At 50.0% G+C, this 20,183-nt stretch overlaps 1 protein-coding gene and 6 pseudogenes across 1 annotated transcript; all 7 read left to right on the forward strand.

Annotated features, from left to right (window-relative positions):
* The first annotated feature begins 207 nt into the window (after positions 1-207).
* Positions 208-1,437, forward strand: LOC147645061 (uncharacterized; annotated as a pseudogene).
* Positions 1,438-1,653: 216 nt separating this feature from the next.
* LOC147645062 (uncharacterized) lies at positions 1,654-2,343 on the forward strand (annotated as a pseudogene).
* A 2,929-nt stretch (positions 2,344-5,272) lies between these two features.
* LOC147645063 (uncharacterized) lies at positions 5,273-8,302 on the forward strand (annotated as a pseudogene).
* Positions 8,303-8,699: 397 nt separating this feature from the next.
* LOC147645064 (uncharacterized) lies at positions 8,700-10,767 on the forward strand (annotated as a pseudogene).
* Positions 10,768-11,288: 521 nt separating this feature from the next.
* Positions 11,289-12,090, forward strand: LOC147645065 (uncharacterized). The gene is made up of 3 exons (XM_086829196.1): positions 11,289-11,349; positions 11,410-11,586; positions 11,677-12,090. Exons 1-3 carry the CDS (start codon positions 11,289-11,291, stop codon positions 11,775-11,777), a joined length of 339 nt encoding a protein of 112 aa, XP_086685322.1. The 3' UTR covers positions 11,778-12,090.
* Positions 12,058-14,954, forward strand: LOC147645066 (uncharacterized; annotated as a pseudogene).
* On the forward strand, positions 13,536-14,442 carry LOC147645067 (uncharacterized; annotated as a pseudogene).
* Positions 14,955-20,183: the final 5,229 nt, after the last annotated feature.

Below are 20,183 nucleotides of genomic sequence, written 5' to 3' on the forward strand. Positions count from 1 at the left end.
GCTCTATAGGGTCGTACTCAATACCCTACCCAGCGGGAGCTGCAGGATCTCAAGACGGAGCTTGACGCGAGACGGAGCTGAAGGGCCTGAAGGCTTCGCCGGACAAGCTGTGAGTACAGGTCAAGGCTTTCAAGAATCGTCCTCTTATCATCTTACGTTTTTCGTCACCAGCCAACTCAGCACACGACGAGGCCGATGCTGATGACAATGAGGAATCTGAGGTGCAGCACTGCTATGGACCCGGTAAACTGCACAATGCCCAGTCCACCCAGTAGTTGGATAGAAATGGGCAAGTGTTAGAAAACCTACTTAAAGAAGTTTGATTCTCATTGAATTTTCATTCTAATATCAACAGCAACGAGCCGGAGAACGTACACAAGCCCGCTGGCAATCGCAGCCTGAATGCAGCCGCCTACATAGCCAATGGAGCCAGCAATGGCAGCGGCGTCGATCGGGTGCTAGCATACGACCCTGTAAAGCTGTGACTATCGGCAGACAACCACGTGCAGCTTTGACTATCCTATGTTTTGGGTTATGGTGAATGAACTCTGGAGCAGCCACATGATTAGGATGACCTGGATCAAGACCAGGGCTTGCTGGTCACAGCCCGGCCGACGGCAGTGCAGACCACTTCGCTCCTGGTCACCATTGATGAGCTATCCAAGCTTGAACAGCGCCAAGGAGGAGAGCCTCGATGACCAGCATTCGGATGACTGGGGGTATCTCGGCCTCCTAGCAGAGCAACAATAACCTCCAGGCCAAGCATCAGGAGCAGCAGCCGCTCAAGCTGACCGTGGTCACCTGCCAGGAGCAGCGTTACATTGGCCCCAACTGCCTCAACACCGGAGCCGCCGCAGCAGCAGCTCATCACCAGGACCATTTCCACTCCGCAGCTAAGCGGCATGCCCCAGAAGCGTCAGTTTGCCTTCGGTGGAGCCTCTATCAAGGGCGTGATGCAGCAGTTTATTGCCTTCCATGGCAAGCTAGTGACACCAAGCTAGCAACACCCTCAAGCTGAACACACGCACGGCGTTGGCCGTCCTGGAGAACGGCAACTTGGCAACGGGTATTACCACGGTTGCCCTATCACCGGCAGCTATCGAGCGGGACTTAGAAGGCAGGCCGTTGCGTCGAGGCTATGTGCCCGTCGACCAGAAGATCCAGCAGGAGCTCCAGGACCTCATGACGGAGCTTGACGCGAGACGGAGCTGAAGCGCCTGCGCAAGATTAACAAGCAGAACACACTGAAGGCTTCGCTGGACAAGCTGTGAGTACAGGTCAAGGCTTTCAAGAATCGTCCTCTTATCATCTTACGGTTTTCGTCTCCAGCTAACTCAGCACAGACAACGAGGCCGATGCGGATGACGATGACGATGACGAAATGGGCAAGTGTTAGAAAACCTACTTAAAGAAGTTTGATTCTCATTGAATTATCATTCTTATATCAACAGCAACGAGCCGGAGAACGTACACAAGCCCACTGGCAATCGCAGCCTGAATGCAGCCGCCTACATAGCCAATGGAGCCAGCAATGGCAGCGGCGTCGATCGGCTGCTTGCATACGACCCTGTAAAGCTGTGACTATCGGCTGACAACCACGTGCAGCTTTGACCATCCCACGTTTTGGGTTATGGTAAATGGACTCAGTAGCAGCCACAGGATCAGGATGAGCTGGGTCAAGACCATGGCTTGCTGGTCACAGCCCGGCCGGCGGCAGTGCAGACCACTTCGCTCCTGGTCACCATTGATGAGCTATCCAAGCGTGAACAGCGCCAAGGAGAAGAGCCTCGATGACCAGCATTCGGATGACTCGGGGTATCTCGGCCTCCTAGCAGAGCAACAATAACCTCCAGGCCAAGCACCAGGAGCAGCAGCCGCTCAAGCTGACCGTGGTCACCCACCAGGAGCAGCGTTACAATGGCGGCCTGCCCCAGAAGCGTCAGTTTGCCTCCGGTGGTGCCTCTATCAAGAGCAAGCAGGTAACACCAACAGCAACACCTTCAAGCTGAACACACGCACGGCGTTGGCTGTCCTGGAGAACGGCAACTAGTCAACGGGCATTACAACGGTCACCCTATCACCGGCAGCCATCGAGCGGGACTTGGAAGGCAGGCCGTTGCGTCGAGGCTATGTGCCCGTGGACCAGAAGATCCAGCAGGAGCTGCAGGACCTCAAGACGGAGCTTGACGCGAGACGGAGCTGAAGCGCCTGCGCAAGATTAACAAGCAGAACACACTGAAGACTTCGCCGGACAATCTGTGAGTACAGGTCAAGGCTTTCAAGAATCGTCCTCTTATCATCTTACGTTTTTCGTCTCCAGCCAACTCAGCCCAGACGACGAGGCCGATGCGGATGACGAAATGGGCAAGTGTTAGAAAACCTACTTAAAGAAGTTTGATTCTCATTGAATTTTCAATCTTATATCAACAGCAACGAGCCGGAGAACGTACACAAGCCCGCTGGCAATCGCAGCCTGAATGCAGCCGCCTACATAGCCAATGGAGCCAGCAATGGCAGCGGCGTCGATCGGCTGCTTGCATACGACCCTGTAAAGCTGTGACTATCGGCTGACAACCACGTGCAGCTTTGACCATCCCACGTTTTGGGTTATGGTAAATGGACTCAGTAGCAGCCACAGGATCAGGATGAGCTGGGTCAAGACCATGGCTTGCTGGTCACAGCCCGGCCGGCGGCAGTGCAGACCACTTCGCTCCTGGTCACCATTGATGAGCTATCCAAGCGTGAACAGCGCCAAGGAGAAGAGCCTCGATGACCAGCATTCGGATGACTCGGGGTATCTCGGCCTCCTAGCAGAGCAACAACAACCTCCAGGCCAAGCACAAGCAGCCGCTCAAGCTGACCGTGGTCACCAGCCAGGAGCAGCGTTACAATGGCCTCAACTGCCTCAACACCGGAGCCGCCGCAACAGAAGCTTATCACTAGGACCATTTTCAATCCGCAGCAAAGCGGCCTGTCCCAGAAGCGTCAGTTTGCCTCCGGTGGTGCCTCTACCAAGGGCGTGATGCATGGGTTTATTGCCTCCCTTGGCAAGCTGGTGACACCAACAGCAACACCCTCAAGCTGAACACACGCACGGCGTTGGCTGTCCTGGAGAACGGCAACTCGTCAACGGGAATTTCCACGGTCACTGAAGGCTTCGCTGGACAAGCTGTGAGTACAGGTCAAGGCTTTCAATAATCGTCCTCTTATCATCTTACGTTTTTCGTCTCCAGCCAACTCAGCCCAGACGACGAGGCCGATGCGGATGACGAAATGGGCAGGTGTTAGAAAACCTACTTAAAGAAGTTTGACTCTCATTGAATTTTCATTCTTATATCAACAGCAACGAGCCGGAGAACGTACACAAGCCTGCTGGCAATCGCAGCCTGAATGCAGCATTATTGGGATGCGTCCGGCCATGTCGCTGGCCCAGACCTGTGATCTGATGCCCGAAGAGGCGCCCTCATCGCTGGGCCTCACTGCCCAGTGGGAAAGCGTGATCAAGAAGAATGCCGAGAAGGGGACGGTTATTGAGGCGGCCATCACTACTTTTAAAAAAGGTACCAAATCCATTATCACAAGCTTTTTGCAGTGTGACCAACCCATGTTTCGCTACTTTTATATCGAAGTGTGACCGCATTGACTTTTAGCTGGTTGCCTGCAGCCATGTGCAACAGCGACGATCACCTGGCATGGATGCATTTGCAGCATTGACTATCGATTGCTGGCATGGAACCACGTGCAGCTTTGACATTCTACGTTTTAGGTTATGGTGAAAGCACTCAGGATGACTCTGGGTATCTCGACCTCCTAGCAGAGCAAAAACAACCTCCAGGCCAAGCACCAGGAGCAGCAGCCGCTCAAGCTGACCGTGGTCACCAGCCAGGAGCAGCGTTACCATGGCCTCAACTGCCTCAACACCAGAGCCGCCGCAACAGAAGCTTATCACTAGGACCATTTCCACTCCGCAGCAAAGCGGCCTGCCCCAGAAGCGTCAGTTTGCCTCCGGTGGTGCCTCTACCAAGGGCGTGATGCATGGGTTTATTGCCTCCCTTGGCAATCTGGTGACACCAACAGCAACACCCTCAAGCTGAACACACGCACGGCGTTGGCTGTCCTGGAGAACGGCAACTCGTCAACGGGAATTTCCACGGTCACCCTGTCACCGGCAGCCATCGAGCGGGACTTGGAAGGCAGGCCGTTGCGTCGAGGCTATGTGCCCGTCGACCAGAAGATCCAGCAGGAGCTGCAGGACCTCAAGACGGAGCTTGACGCGAGACGGAGCTGAAGCGCCTGCGCAAGATTAACAAGCAGAACACACTGAAGGCTTCGCTGGACAAGCTGTGAGCATGGGTCAAGGCTTTCAAGAATCGTCCTCTTATCATCTTACGGTTTTCGTCTACAGGCAACTCAGCACAGCCACAGGATCTGGATGAGCTTGGTGAAGACCAGGGCGTGCTGGTCACAGCCCAGCCGGCGGCAGTGCTGACCACTTCGATCTTGGTCACCATTGATGAGCTATCCAAGCATGAACAGCGCCAAGGAGAAGAGCCTTGATGACCAGCTTTGGGATGACGGGGGGGTATCTCGGCCTCCTAGCAGAGCAACAACAACCTCCAGGCCAAGCACCAGCAGCAGCAGCCGCTCAAGCTGACCGTGGTCACCCGCCAGGAGCAGCGTTACAATGGCCCTAACTGCCTCAACACCGGAGCCGCCGCAACAGAAGCTCAACAACAGGACCATTTCCACTCCGCAGCTAAGCGGCCTGCCCCAGAAGCGTCAGTTTGCCTCCGGTGGTGCCTCTATCAAGGGCAAGCTGGTGACACCAACAGCAACACCCTCAAGTTGAACACACGCACGGCGTTGGCTGTCCTGGAGAACGGCAACTCGTCAACGGGAATTACCACGGTCACCCTATCACCGGCAGCCATCGAGCGGGACTTGGAAGGTAGGCCGTTGCGTCGAGGCTATTTGCCCGTCGACCAGAAGATCCAGCAGGAGCTGCAGGACCTCAAGACGGAGCTTGACGCGAGACGGACCTGAAGCGCCTGCGCAAGATTAACAAGCAGAACACACAGAAGGCTTCGCCGGACAAGCTGTGAGTACAGGTTAAGGCTTTCATGGATCCTCTTGTTATCTTACATTTTTTCGTTTTCAGCCAGCTCAGCACAGACGACGAGGCCGATGCGGACGACAATGATGATGAGGACTCTGAGGTGGAGCACTGCTAATGACCCGGAAAACTGCGCAATGTCCAGTCGTCTAGTAGCGTATGCTGCAGGAGGACCAGCGGCCAAGCGATCTTATATCCGATCCCGACCCGGTAAAATGCCGCTGGCTAAAGAAGTGGATTAAGAAGTGCGACGACGACTCAGAAACGTCCAACTGGATCGCGGCCAATACCAAAAAGTGTCCCAAGTGCAGTGTGGCCATTGAGAAAGACGGCGGTTGCAACCATATGGTGTGCAAGAATCAGAACTGCAAGAACAAGTTCTGTTGGGTCTGGCTCGGCTCCTCCTGGTACAACTGTAACCGGTATGATGAGAATGAGACCAAGACAGCTCGTTATTGCCCAGGAGAAATTGCGCTCATCCCTAGCTAGGTGAGTTTTTATACTATCCAAATTTTTGTCGAAAGCTTGTAATACTGTGAAGGAGTCATTTTCGACCCAATAAATATATATATATTCTAGATCAGCATCATCAGCCATAAAGAGTCGAAAGAGTAAGATCTTATAATTAATTTAGGCTTTTTACTTTGAGTATACTTTTGTAGATATCATCAATACAAATTACTAAGTCACTTTCAATTAACACTAAGTAATGGGATTCATGGCAATACGGGAATTAATTGGAAAATAAATGCATAGCTAGCAGAGCTTAATCTAGACCAAGGGCAGATTCCTCCTATAGCATCTATATTTGTCATGATTAGGACTTACCCCAGTGGAGGACACGTCATTGTTTACTTCTTTCCATATAATAATATAATTGTCATGATTAAGACTTACCTGAGTGTATAACAAGTTATTGTTTACTTCCTTCCAGTGTACTCTTCGAATCTTGTTGACTTCAATTAGGGTAGTCATAATATCGAAGATCACTTCCTGGTTATCCAGATGTATTTTATTGGCCACCTCATTCTTTTAAACACTATCACTATCGATGTAAACACTAGGTACCCCTAGGACAGACTGAGGTCGCGGCGAACGAAGTGCCTCTATTTATAGTTCCCGAGTCAAGAGAACAGAGGAAGTGAGAGCGAGAGAGTAAGAGATAGGCAGAGAAACATACAGAGAATGAGTTAGCTCTGGAGATGCACAGTGGGAGTTGGACCTCCCGGATAACAAGAGGCAGAATGAGTAAGAGAGAGGGAGAAAGGGAGAGTGCTGTCGATGCTGATCAAGAATATGTTTATTTAATAAGGGCGTTACTGCGTTCCAAACTTTTGTGTAAAATTATAATATAAAAATTTTAAAAAAATGTGGATTTTAGGATTCTTGCAGAGGAAAATATAATTTCAATCAGTGAAGGAGTTATTTTCGGCTCTATAGGGTCGTACTCAATACCCTACCCAGCGGGAGCTGCAGGATCTCAAGACGGAGCTTGACGCGAGACGGAGCTGAAGGGCCTGAAGGCTTCGCCGGACAAGCTGTGAGTACAGGTCAAGGCTTTCAAGAATCGTCCTCTTATCATCTTACGTTTTTCGTCACCAGCCAACTCAGCACACGACGAGGCCGATGCTGATGACAATGAGGAATCTGAGGTGCAGCACTGCTATGGACCCGGTAAACTGCACAATGCCCAGTCCACCCAGTAGTTGGATAGAAATGGGCAATTGTTAGAAAACCTACTTAAAGAAGTTTGATTCTCATTGAATTTTCATTCTAATATCAACAGCAACGAGCCGGAGAACGTACACAAGCCCGCTGGCAATCGCAGCCTGAATGCAGCCGCCTACATAGCCAATGGAGCCAGCAATGGCAGCGGCGTCGATCGGGTGCTAGCATACGACCCTGTAAAGCTGTGACTATCGGCTGACAACCACGTGCAGCTTTGACCATCCCACGTTTTGGGTTATGGTAAATGGACTCAGTAGCAGCCACAGGATCAGGATGAGCTGGGTCAAGACCAGGGCGTGCTGGTCACAGCCCGGCCGGCGGCAGTGCAGACCACTTCGCTCCTGGTCACCATTGATGAGCTATCCAAGCGTGAACAGCGCCAAGGAGAAGAGCCTCGAAGACCAGCATTCGGATGACTCTGGGTATCTCGGCCTCCTAGCAGAGCAACAAGAACCTCCAGGCCAAGCACAAGCAGCCGCTCAAGCTGACCGTGGTCACCAGCCAGGAGCAGCGTTACAATGGCCTCAACTGCCTCAACACCGGAGCCGCCGCAACAGAAGCTCATCACCAGGACCATTTCTACTCCGCAGCAAAGCGGCCTGCCCCAGAAGCGTCAGTTTGCCTCCGGTGGTGCCTCTACCAAGGGCGTGATGCAGGGGCTTATTGCCTCTCATGGCAACCTGGTGACACCAACAGCAACACCCTCAAGCTGAACACACGCACGGCGTTGGCTGTCCTGGAGAACGGCAACTCGTCAACGGGAATTTCCACGGTCACCCTGTCACCGGCAGCCATCGAGCGGGACTTGGAAGGCAGGCCGTTGCGTCGAGGCTATGTGCCCGTCGAGCAGAATATCCAGCAGGAGCTGCAGGACCTCAAGACGGAGCTTGAAGCGAGTCTGAGCTGAAGCGCCTGCGCAAGATTAACAAGCAGAACACACTGAAAACTTCGCCGGACAATCTGTGAGTACAGGTCAAGGCTTTCAAGAATCGTCCTCTTATCATCTCACGTTTTTCGTCTCCAGCCAACTCAGCACAGACGACGAGACCGATCCAGATGACGATGAGGACTCTGAGGTGAAGCACTGCTATGGACCCGGAAAACTGCACAATGCCCAGTCCGCCCAGCATTTGGATAGAAATGGGCAAGTGTTAGATAACCTACTTAAAGAAGTTTGACTCTCATTGAATTTTCATTCTTATATCAACAGCAACGAGCCGGAGAACGTACACAAGCCTGCTGGCCATGTCGCTGGCCCAGACCTGTGATCTGATGCCCGAAGGGGCGCCCTCATCGCTGGGCCTCACTGCCCAGTGGGAAAGCGTGATCAAGAAGAATGCCGAGAACGGGACGGTTATTGAGGCGGCCATCACTACTTTTAAAAAAGGTACCAAATCCATTATCACAAGCTTTTTGCAGTGTGACCAACCCATGTTTCGCTACTTTTATTTCGAAGTGTGACCGCATTGACTTTTAGCTGGTTGCTTGCAGCCATGTGCAACAGCGACGATCAGCTGGCATGGATGCATTTGCAGCATTGACTATCGATTGCTGGCATGGAACCACGTGCAGCTTTGACATTCTACGTTTTAGGTTATGGTGAAAGCACTCAGGATGACTCTGGGTATCTCGACCTCCTAGCAGAGCAAAAACAACCTCCAGGCCAAGCACCAGCAACAACAGCCGCTCAAGCTGACCGTGGTCACCTGCCAGGAGCAGCGTTACATTGGCCCCAACTGCCTCAACACCGGAGCCGCCGCAACAGAAGCTCATCACCAGGACCATTTCCACTCCGCAGCTAAGCGGCCTGCCCCAGAAGCGTCAGTTTGCCTCCGGTGGTGCCTCTACCAAGGGCGTGATGCAGCGGCTTATTGCCTCCCATGGCAAGCTGGTGACATCGGGCATTACAACGGTCACCCTATCACCGGCAGCCATCGAGCGGGACTTAGAAGGTAGGCCGTTGCGTCGAGGCTACGTGCCCGTCGAGCACAAGATCCAGCAGGAGCTGCAGGACCTCAAGACGGAGCTAAAGCGCCTGCGCAAGATTAACAAGCAGAACACACTGAAAGCTTCGCCGGACAAGCTGTAAGTACAGGTCAAGGCTTTCAAGAATCGTCCTCTTATCATCTCACGTTTTTCGTCTCCAGCTAACTCAGCACAGACGACGAGGCCGATGCGGATGACGATGACGATGAAGACTCTGAGGTGAAGCTCTGCTATGGACCCGGAAAAGTGCACAATGCCCAGTCCACCCAGCAGTTGGATAGAAATGGGAAAGTGTTAGAAAACTTACTTAAAGAAGTTTGATTTTCATTGAATTTTCAATCTTTATCAACAGCAGTGAACCGGTGAACGTACAGAAACCCGCTGGCAATCGCAGCCTGAATGCAGCCGCCTACATAGCCAATGGAGCCAGCAATGGCAGCGGCGTCGATCGGGTGCTAGCATACGACCCTGTAAAGCTGTGACTATCGGCTGACAACCACGTGCAGCTTTGACCATCCCACGTTTTGGGTTATGGTAAATGGACTCAGTAGCAGCCACAGGATCAGGATGAGCTGGATCAAGACCAGGGCGTGCTGGTCACAGCCCGGCCGGCGGCAGTGCAGACCACTTCGCTCCTGGTCACCATTGATGAGCTATCCAAGCGTGAACAGCGCCAAGGAGAAGAGCCTCGAAGACCAGCATTCGGATGACTCTGGGTATCTCGGCCTCCTAGCAGAGCAACAAGAACCTCCAGGCCAAGCACAAGCAGCCGCTCAAGCTGACCGTGGTCACCAGCCAGGAGCAGCGTTACAATGGCCTGAACTGCCTCAACACCGGAGCCGCCGCAACAGAAGCTCATCACCAGGACCATTTCCACTCCGCAGCAAAGCGGCCTGCCCCAGAAGCGTCAGTTTGCCTCCGGTGGTGCCTCTACCAAGGGCGTGATGCAGCGGCTCATTGCCTCCCATCGCAAGCTGGTGACATCGGGCATTACAACGGTCACCCTATCACCGGCAGCCATCGAGCGGGACTTAGAAGGCAGGCCGTTGCGTCGAGGCTACGTGCCCGTCGAGCACAAGATCCAGCAGGAGCTGCAGGACCTCAAGACGGAGCTAAAGCGCCTGCGCAAGATTAACAAGCAGAACACACTGAAAGCTTCGCCGGACAAGCTGTAAGTACAGGTCAAGGCTTTCAAGAATCGTCCTCTTATCATCTCACGTTTTTCGTCTCCAGCTAACTCAGCACAGACGACGAGGCCGATGCGGATGACGATGACGATGAAGACTCTGAGGTGAAGCTCTGCTATGGACCCGGAAAAGTGCACAATGCCCAGTCCACCCAGCAGTTGGATAGAAATGGGAAAGTGTTAGAAAACTTACTTAAAGAAGTTTGATTTTCATTGAATTTTCAATCTTTATCAACAGCAGTGAACCGGTGAACGTACAGAAGCCCGCTGGCAATCGCAGCCTGAATGCAGCCGCCTACATAGCCAATGGAGCCAGCAATGGCAGCGGCGTCGATCGGGTGCTAGCATACGACCCTGTAAAGCTGTGACTATCGGCTGACAACCACGTGCAGCTTTGACCATCCCACGTTTTGGGTTATGGTGAATGAACTCTGGAGCAGCCACATGATTAGGATGACCTGGATCAAGACCAGGGCTTGCTGGTCACAGCCCGGCCGACGGCAGTGCAGACCACTTCGCTCCTGGTCACCATTGATGAGCTATCCAAGCTTGAACAGCGCCAAGGAGGAGAGCCTCGATGACCAGCATTCGGATGACTGGGGGTATCTCGGCCTCCTAGCAGAGCAACAATAACCTCCAGGCCAAGCATCAGGAGCAGCAGCCGCTCAAGCTGACCGTGGTCACCTGCCAGGAGCAGCGTTACATTGGCCCCAACTGCCTCAACACCGGAGCCGCCGCAACAGAAGCTTATCACTAGGACCATTTTCAATCCGCAGCAAAGCGGCCTGTCCCAGAAGCGTCAGTTTGCCTCCGGTGATGCCTCTACCAAGGGCGTGATGCATGGGTTTATTGCCTCCCTTGGCAAGCTGGTGACACCAACAGCAACACCCTCAAGCTGAACACACGCACGGCGTTGGCTGTCCTGGAGAACGGCAACTCGTCAACGGGAATTTCCACGGTCACCCTGTCACCGGCAGCCATCGAGCGGGACTTAGAAGGCAGGCCGTTGCGTCGAGGCTATGTGCCCGTCGAGCAGAATATCCAGCAGGAGCTGCAGGACCTCAAGACGGAGCTTGACGCGAGTCTGAGCTGAAGCGCCTGCGCAAGATTAACAAGCAGAACACACTGAAAACTTCGCCGGACAATCTGTGAGTACAGGTCAAGGCTTTCAAGAATCGTCCTCTTATCATCTTACGTTTTTCGTCTCCAGCCAACTCAGCACAGACGACGAGACCGATCCAGATGACGATGAGGACTCTGAGGTGAAGCACTGCTATGGACCCGGAAAACTGCACAATGCCCAGTCCGCCCAGCATTTGGATAGAAATGGGCAAGTGTTAGATAACCTACTTAAAGAAGTTTGACTCTCATTGAATTTTCATTCTTATATCAACAGCAACGAGCCGGAGAACGTACACAAGCCTGCTGGCCATGTCGCTGGCCCAGACCTGTGATCTGATGCCCGAAGGGGCGCCCTCATCGCTGGGCCTCACTGCCCAGTGGGAAAGCGTGATCAAGAAGAATGCCGAGAACGGGACGGTTATTGAGGCGGCCATCACTACTTTTAAAAAAGGTACCAAATCCATTATCACAAGCTTTTTGCAGTGTGACCAACCCATGTTTCGCTACTTTTATTTCGAAGTGTGACCGCATTGACTTTTAGCTGGTTGCTTGCAGCCATGTGCAACAGCGACGATCACCTGGCATGGATGCATTTGCAGCATTGACTATCGATTGCTGGCATGGAACCACGTGCAGCTTTGACATTCTACGTTTTAGGTTATGGTGAAAGCACTCAGGATGACTCTGGGTATCTCGACCTCCTAGCAGAGCAAAAACAACCTCCAGGCCAAGCACCAGCAACAACAGCCGCTCAAGCTGACCGTGGTCACCTGCCAGGAGCAGCGTTACATTGGCCCCAACTGCCTCAACACCGGAGCCGCCGCAACAGAAGCTCATCACCAGGACCATTTCCACTCCGCAGCTAAGCGGCCTGCCCCAGAAGCGTCAGTTTGCCTCCGGTGGTGCCTCTACCAAGGGCGTGATGCAGCGGCTTATTGCCTCCCATGGCAAGCTGGTGACATCGGGCATTACAACGGTCACCCTATCACCGGCAGCCATCGAGCGGGACTTAGAAGGCAGGCCGTTGCGTCGAGGCTACGTGCCCGTCGAGCACAAGATCCAGCAGGAGCTGCAGGACCTCAAGACGGAGCTAAAGCGCCTGCGCAAGATTAACAAGCAGAACACACTGAAAGCTTCGCCGGACAAGCTGTAAGTACAGGTCAAGGCTTTCAAGAATCGTCCTCTTATCATCTCACGTTTTTCGTCTCCAGCTAACTCAGCACAGACGACGAGGCCGATGCGGATGACGATGACGATGAAGACTCTGAGGTGAAGCTCTGCTATGGACCCGGAAAAGTGCACAATGCCCAGTCCACCCAGCAGTTGGATAGAAATGGGAAAGTGTTAGAAAACTTACTTAAAGAAGTTTGATTTTCATTGAATTTTCAATCTTTATCAACAGCAGTGAACCGGTGAACGTACAGAAGCCCGCTGGCAATCGCAGCCTGAATGCAGCCGCCTACATAGCCAATGGAGCCAGCAATGGCAGCGGCGTCGATCGGGTGCTAGCATACGACCCTGTAAAGCTGTGACTATCGGCTGACAACCACGTGCAGCTTTGACCATCCCACGTTTTGGGTTATGGTGAATGAACTCTGGAGCAGCCACATGATTAGGATGACCTGGATCAAGACCAGGGCTTGCTGGTCACAGCCCGGCCGACGGCAGTGCAGACCACTTCGCTCCTGGTCACCATTGATGAGCTATCCAAGCTTGAACAGCGCCAAGGAGGAGAGCCTCGATGACCAGCATTCGGATGACTGGGGGTATCTCGGCCTCCTAGCAGAGCAACAATAACCTCCAGGCCAAGCATCAGGAGCAGCAGCCGCTCAAGCTGACCGTGGTCACCTGCCAGGAGCAGCGTTACATTGGCCCCAACTGCCTCAACACCGGAGCCGCCGCAACAGAAGCTTATCACTAGGACAATTTTCAATCCGCAGCAAAGCGGCCTGTCCCAGAAGCGTCAGTTTGCCTCCGGTGATGCCTCTACCAAGGGCGTGATGCATGGGTTTATTGCCTCCCTTGGCAAGCTGGTGACACCAACAGCAACACCCTCAAGCTGAACACACGCACGGCGTTGGCTGTCCTGGAGAACGGCAACTCGTCAACGGGAATTTCCACGGTCACCCTGTCACCGGCAGCCATCGAGCGGGACTTAGAAGGCAGGCCGTTGCGTCGAGGCTATGTGCCCGTCGAGCAGAATATCCAGCAGGAGCTGCAGGACCTCAAGACGGAGCTTGACGCGAGTCTGAGCTGAAGCGCCTGCGCAAGATTAACAAGCAGAACACACTGAAGACTTCGCCGGACAATCTGTGAGTACAGGTCAAGGCTTTCAAGAATCGTCCTCTTATCATCTTACGGTTTTCGTCTCCAGCCAACTCAGCCCAGACGACGAGGCCGATGCCGATGACGAAATGGGCAAGTGTTAGAAAACCTACTTAAAGAAGTTTGATTCTCATTGAATTTTCAATCTTATATCAACAGCAACGAGCCGGAGAACGTACACAAGCCCGCTGGCAATCGCAGCCTGAATGCAGCCGCCTACATAGCCAATGGAGCCAGCAATGGCAGCGGCGTCGATCGGGTGCTAGCATACGACCCTGTAAAGCTGTGACTATCGGCTGACAACCACGTGCAGCTTTGACCATCCCACGTTTTGGGTTATGGTAAATGGACTCAGTAGCAGCCACAGGATCAGGATGAGCTGGGTCAAGACCAGGGCGTGCTGGTCACAGCCCGGCCGGCGGCAGTGCAGACCACTTCGCTCCTGGTCACCATTGATGAGCTATCCAAGCGTGAACAGCGCCAAGGAGAAGAGCCTCGAAGACCAGCATTCGGATGATTCTGGGTATCTCGGCCTCCTAGCAGAGCAACAAGAACCTCCAGGCCAAGCACAAGCAGCCGCTCAAGCTGACCGTGGTCACCAGCCAGGAGCAGCGTTACAATGGCCTCAACTGCCTCAACACCGGAGCCGCCGCAACAGAAGCTCATCACCAGGACCATTTCCACTCCGCAGCAAAGCGGCCTGCCCCAGAAGCGTCAGTTTGCCTCCGGTGGTGCCTCTACCAAGGGCGTGATGCAGCGGCTTATTGCCTCCCATCGCAAGCTGGTGACATCGGGCATTACAACGGTCACCCTATCACCGGCAGCCATCGAGCGGGACTTAGAAGGCAGGCCGTTGCGTCGAGGCTACGTGCCCGTCAAGCACAAGATCCAGCAGGAGCTGCAGGACCTCAAGACGGAGCTAAAGCGCCTGCGCAAGATTAACAAGCAGAACACACTGAAAGCTTCGCCGGACAAGCTGTAAGTACAGGTCAAGGCTTTCAAGAATCGTCCTCTTATCATCTCACGTTTTTCGTCTCCAGCTAACTCAGCACAGACGACGAGGCCGATGCGGATGACGATGACGATGAAGACTCTGAGGTGAAGCTCTGCTATGGACCCGGAAAAGTGCACAATGCCCAGTCCACCCAGCAGTTGGATAGAAATGGGAAAGTGTTAGAAAACTTACTTAAAGAAGTTTGATTTTCATTGAATTTTCAATCTTTATCAACAGCAGTGAACCGGTGAACGTACAGAAGCCCGCTGGCAATCGCAGCCTGAATGCAGCCGCCTACATAGCCAATGGAGCCAGCAATGGCAGCAATAATGGGATGCATCCGGCCATGTCGCTGGCCTAGCTCTGTGATCTGACGCCCGATGAGGCTCCCGCTTCGCGAGGCCCCATTGCCCAGTGGAAAAGCCTGATCAAAGAGAATGCCAAATTATTGTTGTAGTGTCCACACTTGATACCAATCCAAAGCCCGATGACCGATACCCGGTTCCTGATCCTCTCCTACATACAAAGCGAAAGGTGCTTATCAACAAATTAATCTATATATTACATAAATATACGATAACGATATGCGAAACATGATTTAATTTAATAAAGAAAACCCAAAACTAAACAAACACGCATTTTTAGTAGTTGCCTACATTTGTAATGGATATATTCTTGTTGTTGCAAAAAATACCTGTATGTTGTTGTTGTTGCCTGCAAAAACGAGCATTCAATTTGGTCGGTTTCAGCATAATTTCTGGGCCTGAAGTACCAGGCGAACAGAAACCGCAGAAAGCTGATTAATTTTAGTGCAAGAGCTGCAAATTAGAGTTGTCCTTTTAGCTATATTGTAGCAGAGCTTAAAGCTTGGAGCTTAAAGCTCAGAGGTTAAATCTAGCTATAAAATAGATAGTAGGCCAACCTCATAATACGGGAACTTTTTTGCAGTGCGACCAACTCATATTTCACTACTTTTATACCGAAGTATGACCGCTTCGACTTTCCGCTGGTTGCTTGCAGCCATCTGCAGCAGCGACGATTAACTATCATGGTGCCATGTGCAGCAGCGACGTTCAATTGATGACGTGCGGCTGGGACGATGGGCTGATGACATGCAGTCATGAAAAAGCATTATAAATAGAGCCTACTTAGTCAACTCCTCCTATTTGGCCACCACTGACCCGCAGTACGTCATCCTTTTTGAATTTTGGGTGGGGGGGTGTGGGTGGTGCAGTTCCACTGGCGGCAGCGATTCCATTTATTTTTCATGAATAGTTATCGATTTTTCTGGCATTGCGTGCTGGCTTGTCGTTTAATTGCTTGGTGGCTCCAAGATCTTGATGACATGAAGCCATGTGCCGCGATCGAAATATCATCGAAATACAACTTATTGTAGCGTGACCAACTCATTTTTCACTACTTTTGTATCGAAGTGTGACCGCTTTGGCTTTCAGCTGGTAGCCTGCAACCATGTGCAGCTTTGACTATCGGCTTCCGGCATGCAGCTTTACAAAGCTTTGATTAAGACAGTTGACATGGAGCCATGTACACCACTGACAGTTAGGACATGGAGGCATGTGCAGCAGTGACAATCAGCTGACATGGAGGCATCTTAAGCAGAGACGATCAGCTGACATGGAGCCATCTTAAGCAGCGACGATCAGCTGACATGTAGCCATGTACAGCATTGACAGTTAGGACGTGGAGGCATGTGCAGGAGTGACAATCAGCTGACATGGAGCCATGCACTGCAGTGACAATCAGCTGACATGGAGGCATCTTAAGCAGCGACGATCAACTGACATGAAGCCATGTGCAGCAGCGACATTCACCTGATGACGTGCAGCTATATGCCGCTGTGATGATGCTATGTGCCGCTGTTACGATGAGCTGCATACATGCAGCCATAAAAAAGGATTATAGAGTCCTCTAGTCCTATTGGGCCACCACTGACTCGCCGTACGTCGTCCTTTGTGAATTAAGTGGGGAGGGGTGCGGGTGGTGCAGCTTCTTTGGCGGTGCTGGGTTCTCGTTTAATTGCTCAAGCCGCGCTCTGCTTGGGGATTATCCGTTTTCTCACTTCATAAACACAGCCAGGCAGGATAATATATGGTGGCTCCAAGATCTTGATGACATGTAGCCATGTGCCTAGATCGAAATATTGTCATCGAAATAAAACTTATTGTAGTGTGCCCAACTCATTTTTCACTACTTATATATATCGAAGTGTGACCGCTTTGGCTTTCAGCTGGTAGCCTGCAACCATGTGCAGCTTTGACTATCGGCTTCCGGCATGCAGCTTTACAAAGCTTTGATTAAGACAGTTGACATGGAGCCATGTACACCACTGACAGTTAGGACATGGAGGCATGTGCAGCAGTGACAATCAGCTGACATGGAGGCATCTTAAGCAGAGACGATCAGCTGACATGGAGGCATCTTAAGCAGCGACGATCAGCTGACATAGAGCCATGTACAGCATTGACAGGAGGCATGTGCAGCAGTGACAATCAGCTGACATGGAGCCATGTACTGCAGTGACAATCAGCTGACATGGAGGCATCTTAAGCAGCGACGATCAACTGACATGAAGCCATGTGCAGCAGCGACATTCACCTGATGACATGCAGCTATGTGCCGCTGTGATGATGCTATGTGCCGCTGTTACGATGAGCTGCATACATGCAGCCATAAAAAAGGATTATAGAGTCCTCTAGTCCTATTGGGCCACCACTGACTCGCCGTACGTCGTCCTTTGTGAATTAAGTGGGGAGGGGTGCGGGTGGTGCAGCTTATTTGGCGGTGCTGGGTTCTCGTTTAATTGCTCAAGCCGCGCTCTGCTTGGGGATTATCCGTTTGCTCACTTCTTAAACACAGATAGGCAGGAAATAGATGGCTTCAAGATCTTGATGACATGCAGCCATGTGAGTCGATCCAAATATCGTCATTGAAATAAAGCGATTAGAGGTGGAGAACTATCGATGGCACTATCGACACTATCGATGGTTTGGCGCTATCGCACCGCCATCGATGGCAGCGCTGCACTATCGATAGTTTTGCAAGCGGCTTATCACATCACAAAGAAAAAATAAAGTTGAAAGTGGAACGCCAAAATATAGTGAAAAGCTAAAGTATAGCTGAAAGTAAAAATCTCCTAATGCTCTTTTTAAAAAAGAATTAGTTTTGTACTTCTTTTCCGCTCGAATACACAGTTCGACGATGTACTTTTTATACAATCCCTAATCAAAAAAATAAATTAATTAATTTTTTATTTTTAAAGAGTTAAAAATATAATAAAGTTTTGTTCAAATTTCATTTTATAGCTTTTTTTACATCTAAAAATTAACAAGAAAGGAAGCTAACTTCGGCACGCCGAAGTTTATATACCCTTGCAGATAGAACTTCTATGAATAGGAATCCATACAATATAAATTAAATATATTTGTGTTAAAAAATAATGAAGTAATACCTGCATTCATTTCATTCACCTATACATATTATATTTGCAGTTTTACATTCACAAATTTGAATTTTTCCTCTACATCAAACGATCGTTTGTATGGCACCTATAAGACTTATATAAAATGGCTATACCTCAAATTTGATGAAAATCAGCTGAAAACTAAAAAGTTATAAATTTAATTGTATTAATTTCTCGGATCTTTCCTATGGGAGCTATATGATATAGTTGTCCGATTTTCATAAAATTTTACACAAAATTGTAGAATAATATGAAACGGTTATATCTTAAATTTGGTGAAAATCTGTTGAAAACTGAAAATGTTATACTTATTAATTGAATTAATTTCTCGATCGTTCCTATGGGAGCTATATGATATAGCCGTCCGATTTTCATAAAATTTTACACAAAATTGTAGAATAATATGAAATGGCTATATCTCAAATTTGATCAAGTTCTGTTGAAAATGAAAAATTTTATAATTTTTTTTGTAAAACTTTTCCGATCATTCCTATGACAGCTATATGATATAGTCGTCCGATCCGGCCCGTTCCGACATATATACGAGTGAGAGTATATAGAAGACTAACTGCAAAGTTTCATTCAGATAGCTTCAAAACTGAGAGACTAATTTGCGTAGAAACGGACAGACGGACATGGCTAGATCGACTCGGCTGTTGATCCTGATCAAGAATATATATACTTTATATAGTCGGAAGTGCCTCCTTCACTGCGTTGCAAACTTCTGACTGAAATTATAATACCCTGCAAGGGTATAAAAAGCATAACACTACCGATAGTACTATCGACACTATCGATGGTTTGAGAAAAATAATCGCTCACTATCGATGGCGACGACTATCGATAGTTCTCCACCTCTAAAAGCGATACATACAACTTATTGTGGTGTGACCAAATCATTTTTCGTTACTTACATATCAAAGTGTGCCCGCTTTGACTTTCCGCCCGTTGCCCGCAACCATGTGCTGCGGCGACGATCGGCTGATGACATGCAGCCATCTGCCGCTGTTACGAACGGCTGATGCAGCCGTGAAAAAGCATTATAAATAGAGCCTGCTTTGACCCCTCCTCCTATTAGGCCACCACTAAAACGCCACACGACATCCTTTGTGAGTTGTGGGGGGCAGGTGCAGCTCCACTGGCGGCAGCTATTCCCATTTATTTTTCATGAATACTTATCGATTTGTCTCGTATTGCGTGCTGGCTTGTCATTTAATTGCTCGAGCCGCGCTCTGTTTGGGGATTATCTGTTTGCTCACTTCATAAACACAGCCAGGCAGGATAATATATGGTGGCTCCAAGATCTTGATGACATGTAGCCATGTACCTAGATCGAAATATTGTCATCGAAATAAAACTTATTGTAGTGTGCCCAACTCATTTTTCACTACTTATATATATCGAAGTGTGACCGCTTTGACTTTCAGCAAGTTTCCTGCAACCATGAGCAGCTTTGACTATCGGCTTCTGACATGCAGCTTTACAACTGATATGGCGGGTACTGATGGTCTATTTAAATTTGAATTTACTGTTAGCAGTTAAATGAATATATTTTTTTACTTTTGCAGTTGTAATCTGCAAATTGTTATTGTTGTTGTTGTTAAAGAATTGTAAAAAAAAATTTTGTTGTTGTTGTAGGCCAAAACAAGCCTTCTATATTTCATTTTCAGTATAAAATTGTCAATTTCTGTATTTCAAATACCAGGCTAACAGAAGGCAGCAGATGAAGGATTAGTTTTTGTACAAAGGTAATCTAGAGGAGTTTCGGAACTTCTTTAGAACTTGGTCTGGAAGTAAGCGCAGACTCGAATCCAATTTGAATTAAAATTGTGAAAAATGTATACGAATGTTAGTTTTTTAAAACTTTTGTGTGATCAATTTCCCATACCATTCAATATTTCAATTGCAAACTTCAGGGTGTATAAACTTCGGCCTCCCTAGGTTATTTTCCTTTCTTGTTTTGTGGTAAATTTCCACGCCAAATGAAAAGCGTGTGAATCGGGAGATTCATCATTATTTATGAGATTTGAGATCGGTTTTCGGGCTGATAGATTTTCAGAATTTACAGACAATCCAATGCGAATAAATTAAATTCTCGAAATATATTCAATTGATAATTTAATTACCTTTGTTGCCGCCCGTCTTTTGTATATTATATTTTATCTGTTGCTAGTCGAGCGAGAGGAGAGCATTCCAAGTCGCGCCGATGATGATGATGATGCCACAACTTTCTCAGCATCTCGTGGCC

The sequence above is a fragment of the Drosophila serrata genome, unplaced genomic scaffold (genome assembly GCF_035046125.1).
Source record: "Drosophila serrata isolate PLE 108 unplaced genomic scaffold, ASM3504612v1 contig_23, whole genome shotgun sequence".
In the NCBI taxonomy this organism is placed as follows: domain Eukaryota; kingdom Metazoa; phylum Arthropoda; class Insecta; order Diptera; family Drosophilidae; genus Drosophila; species Drosophila serrata.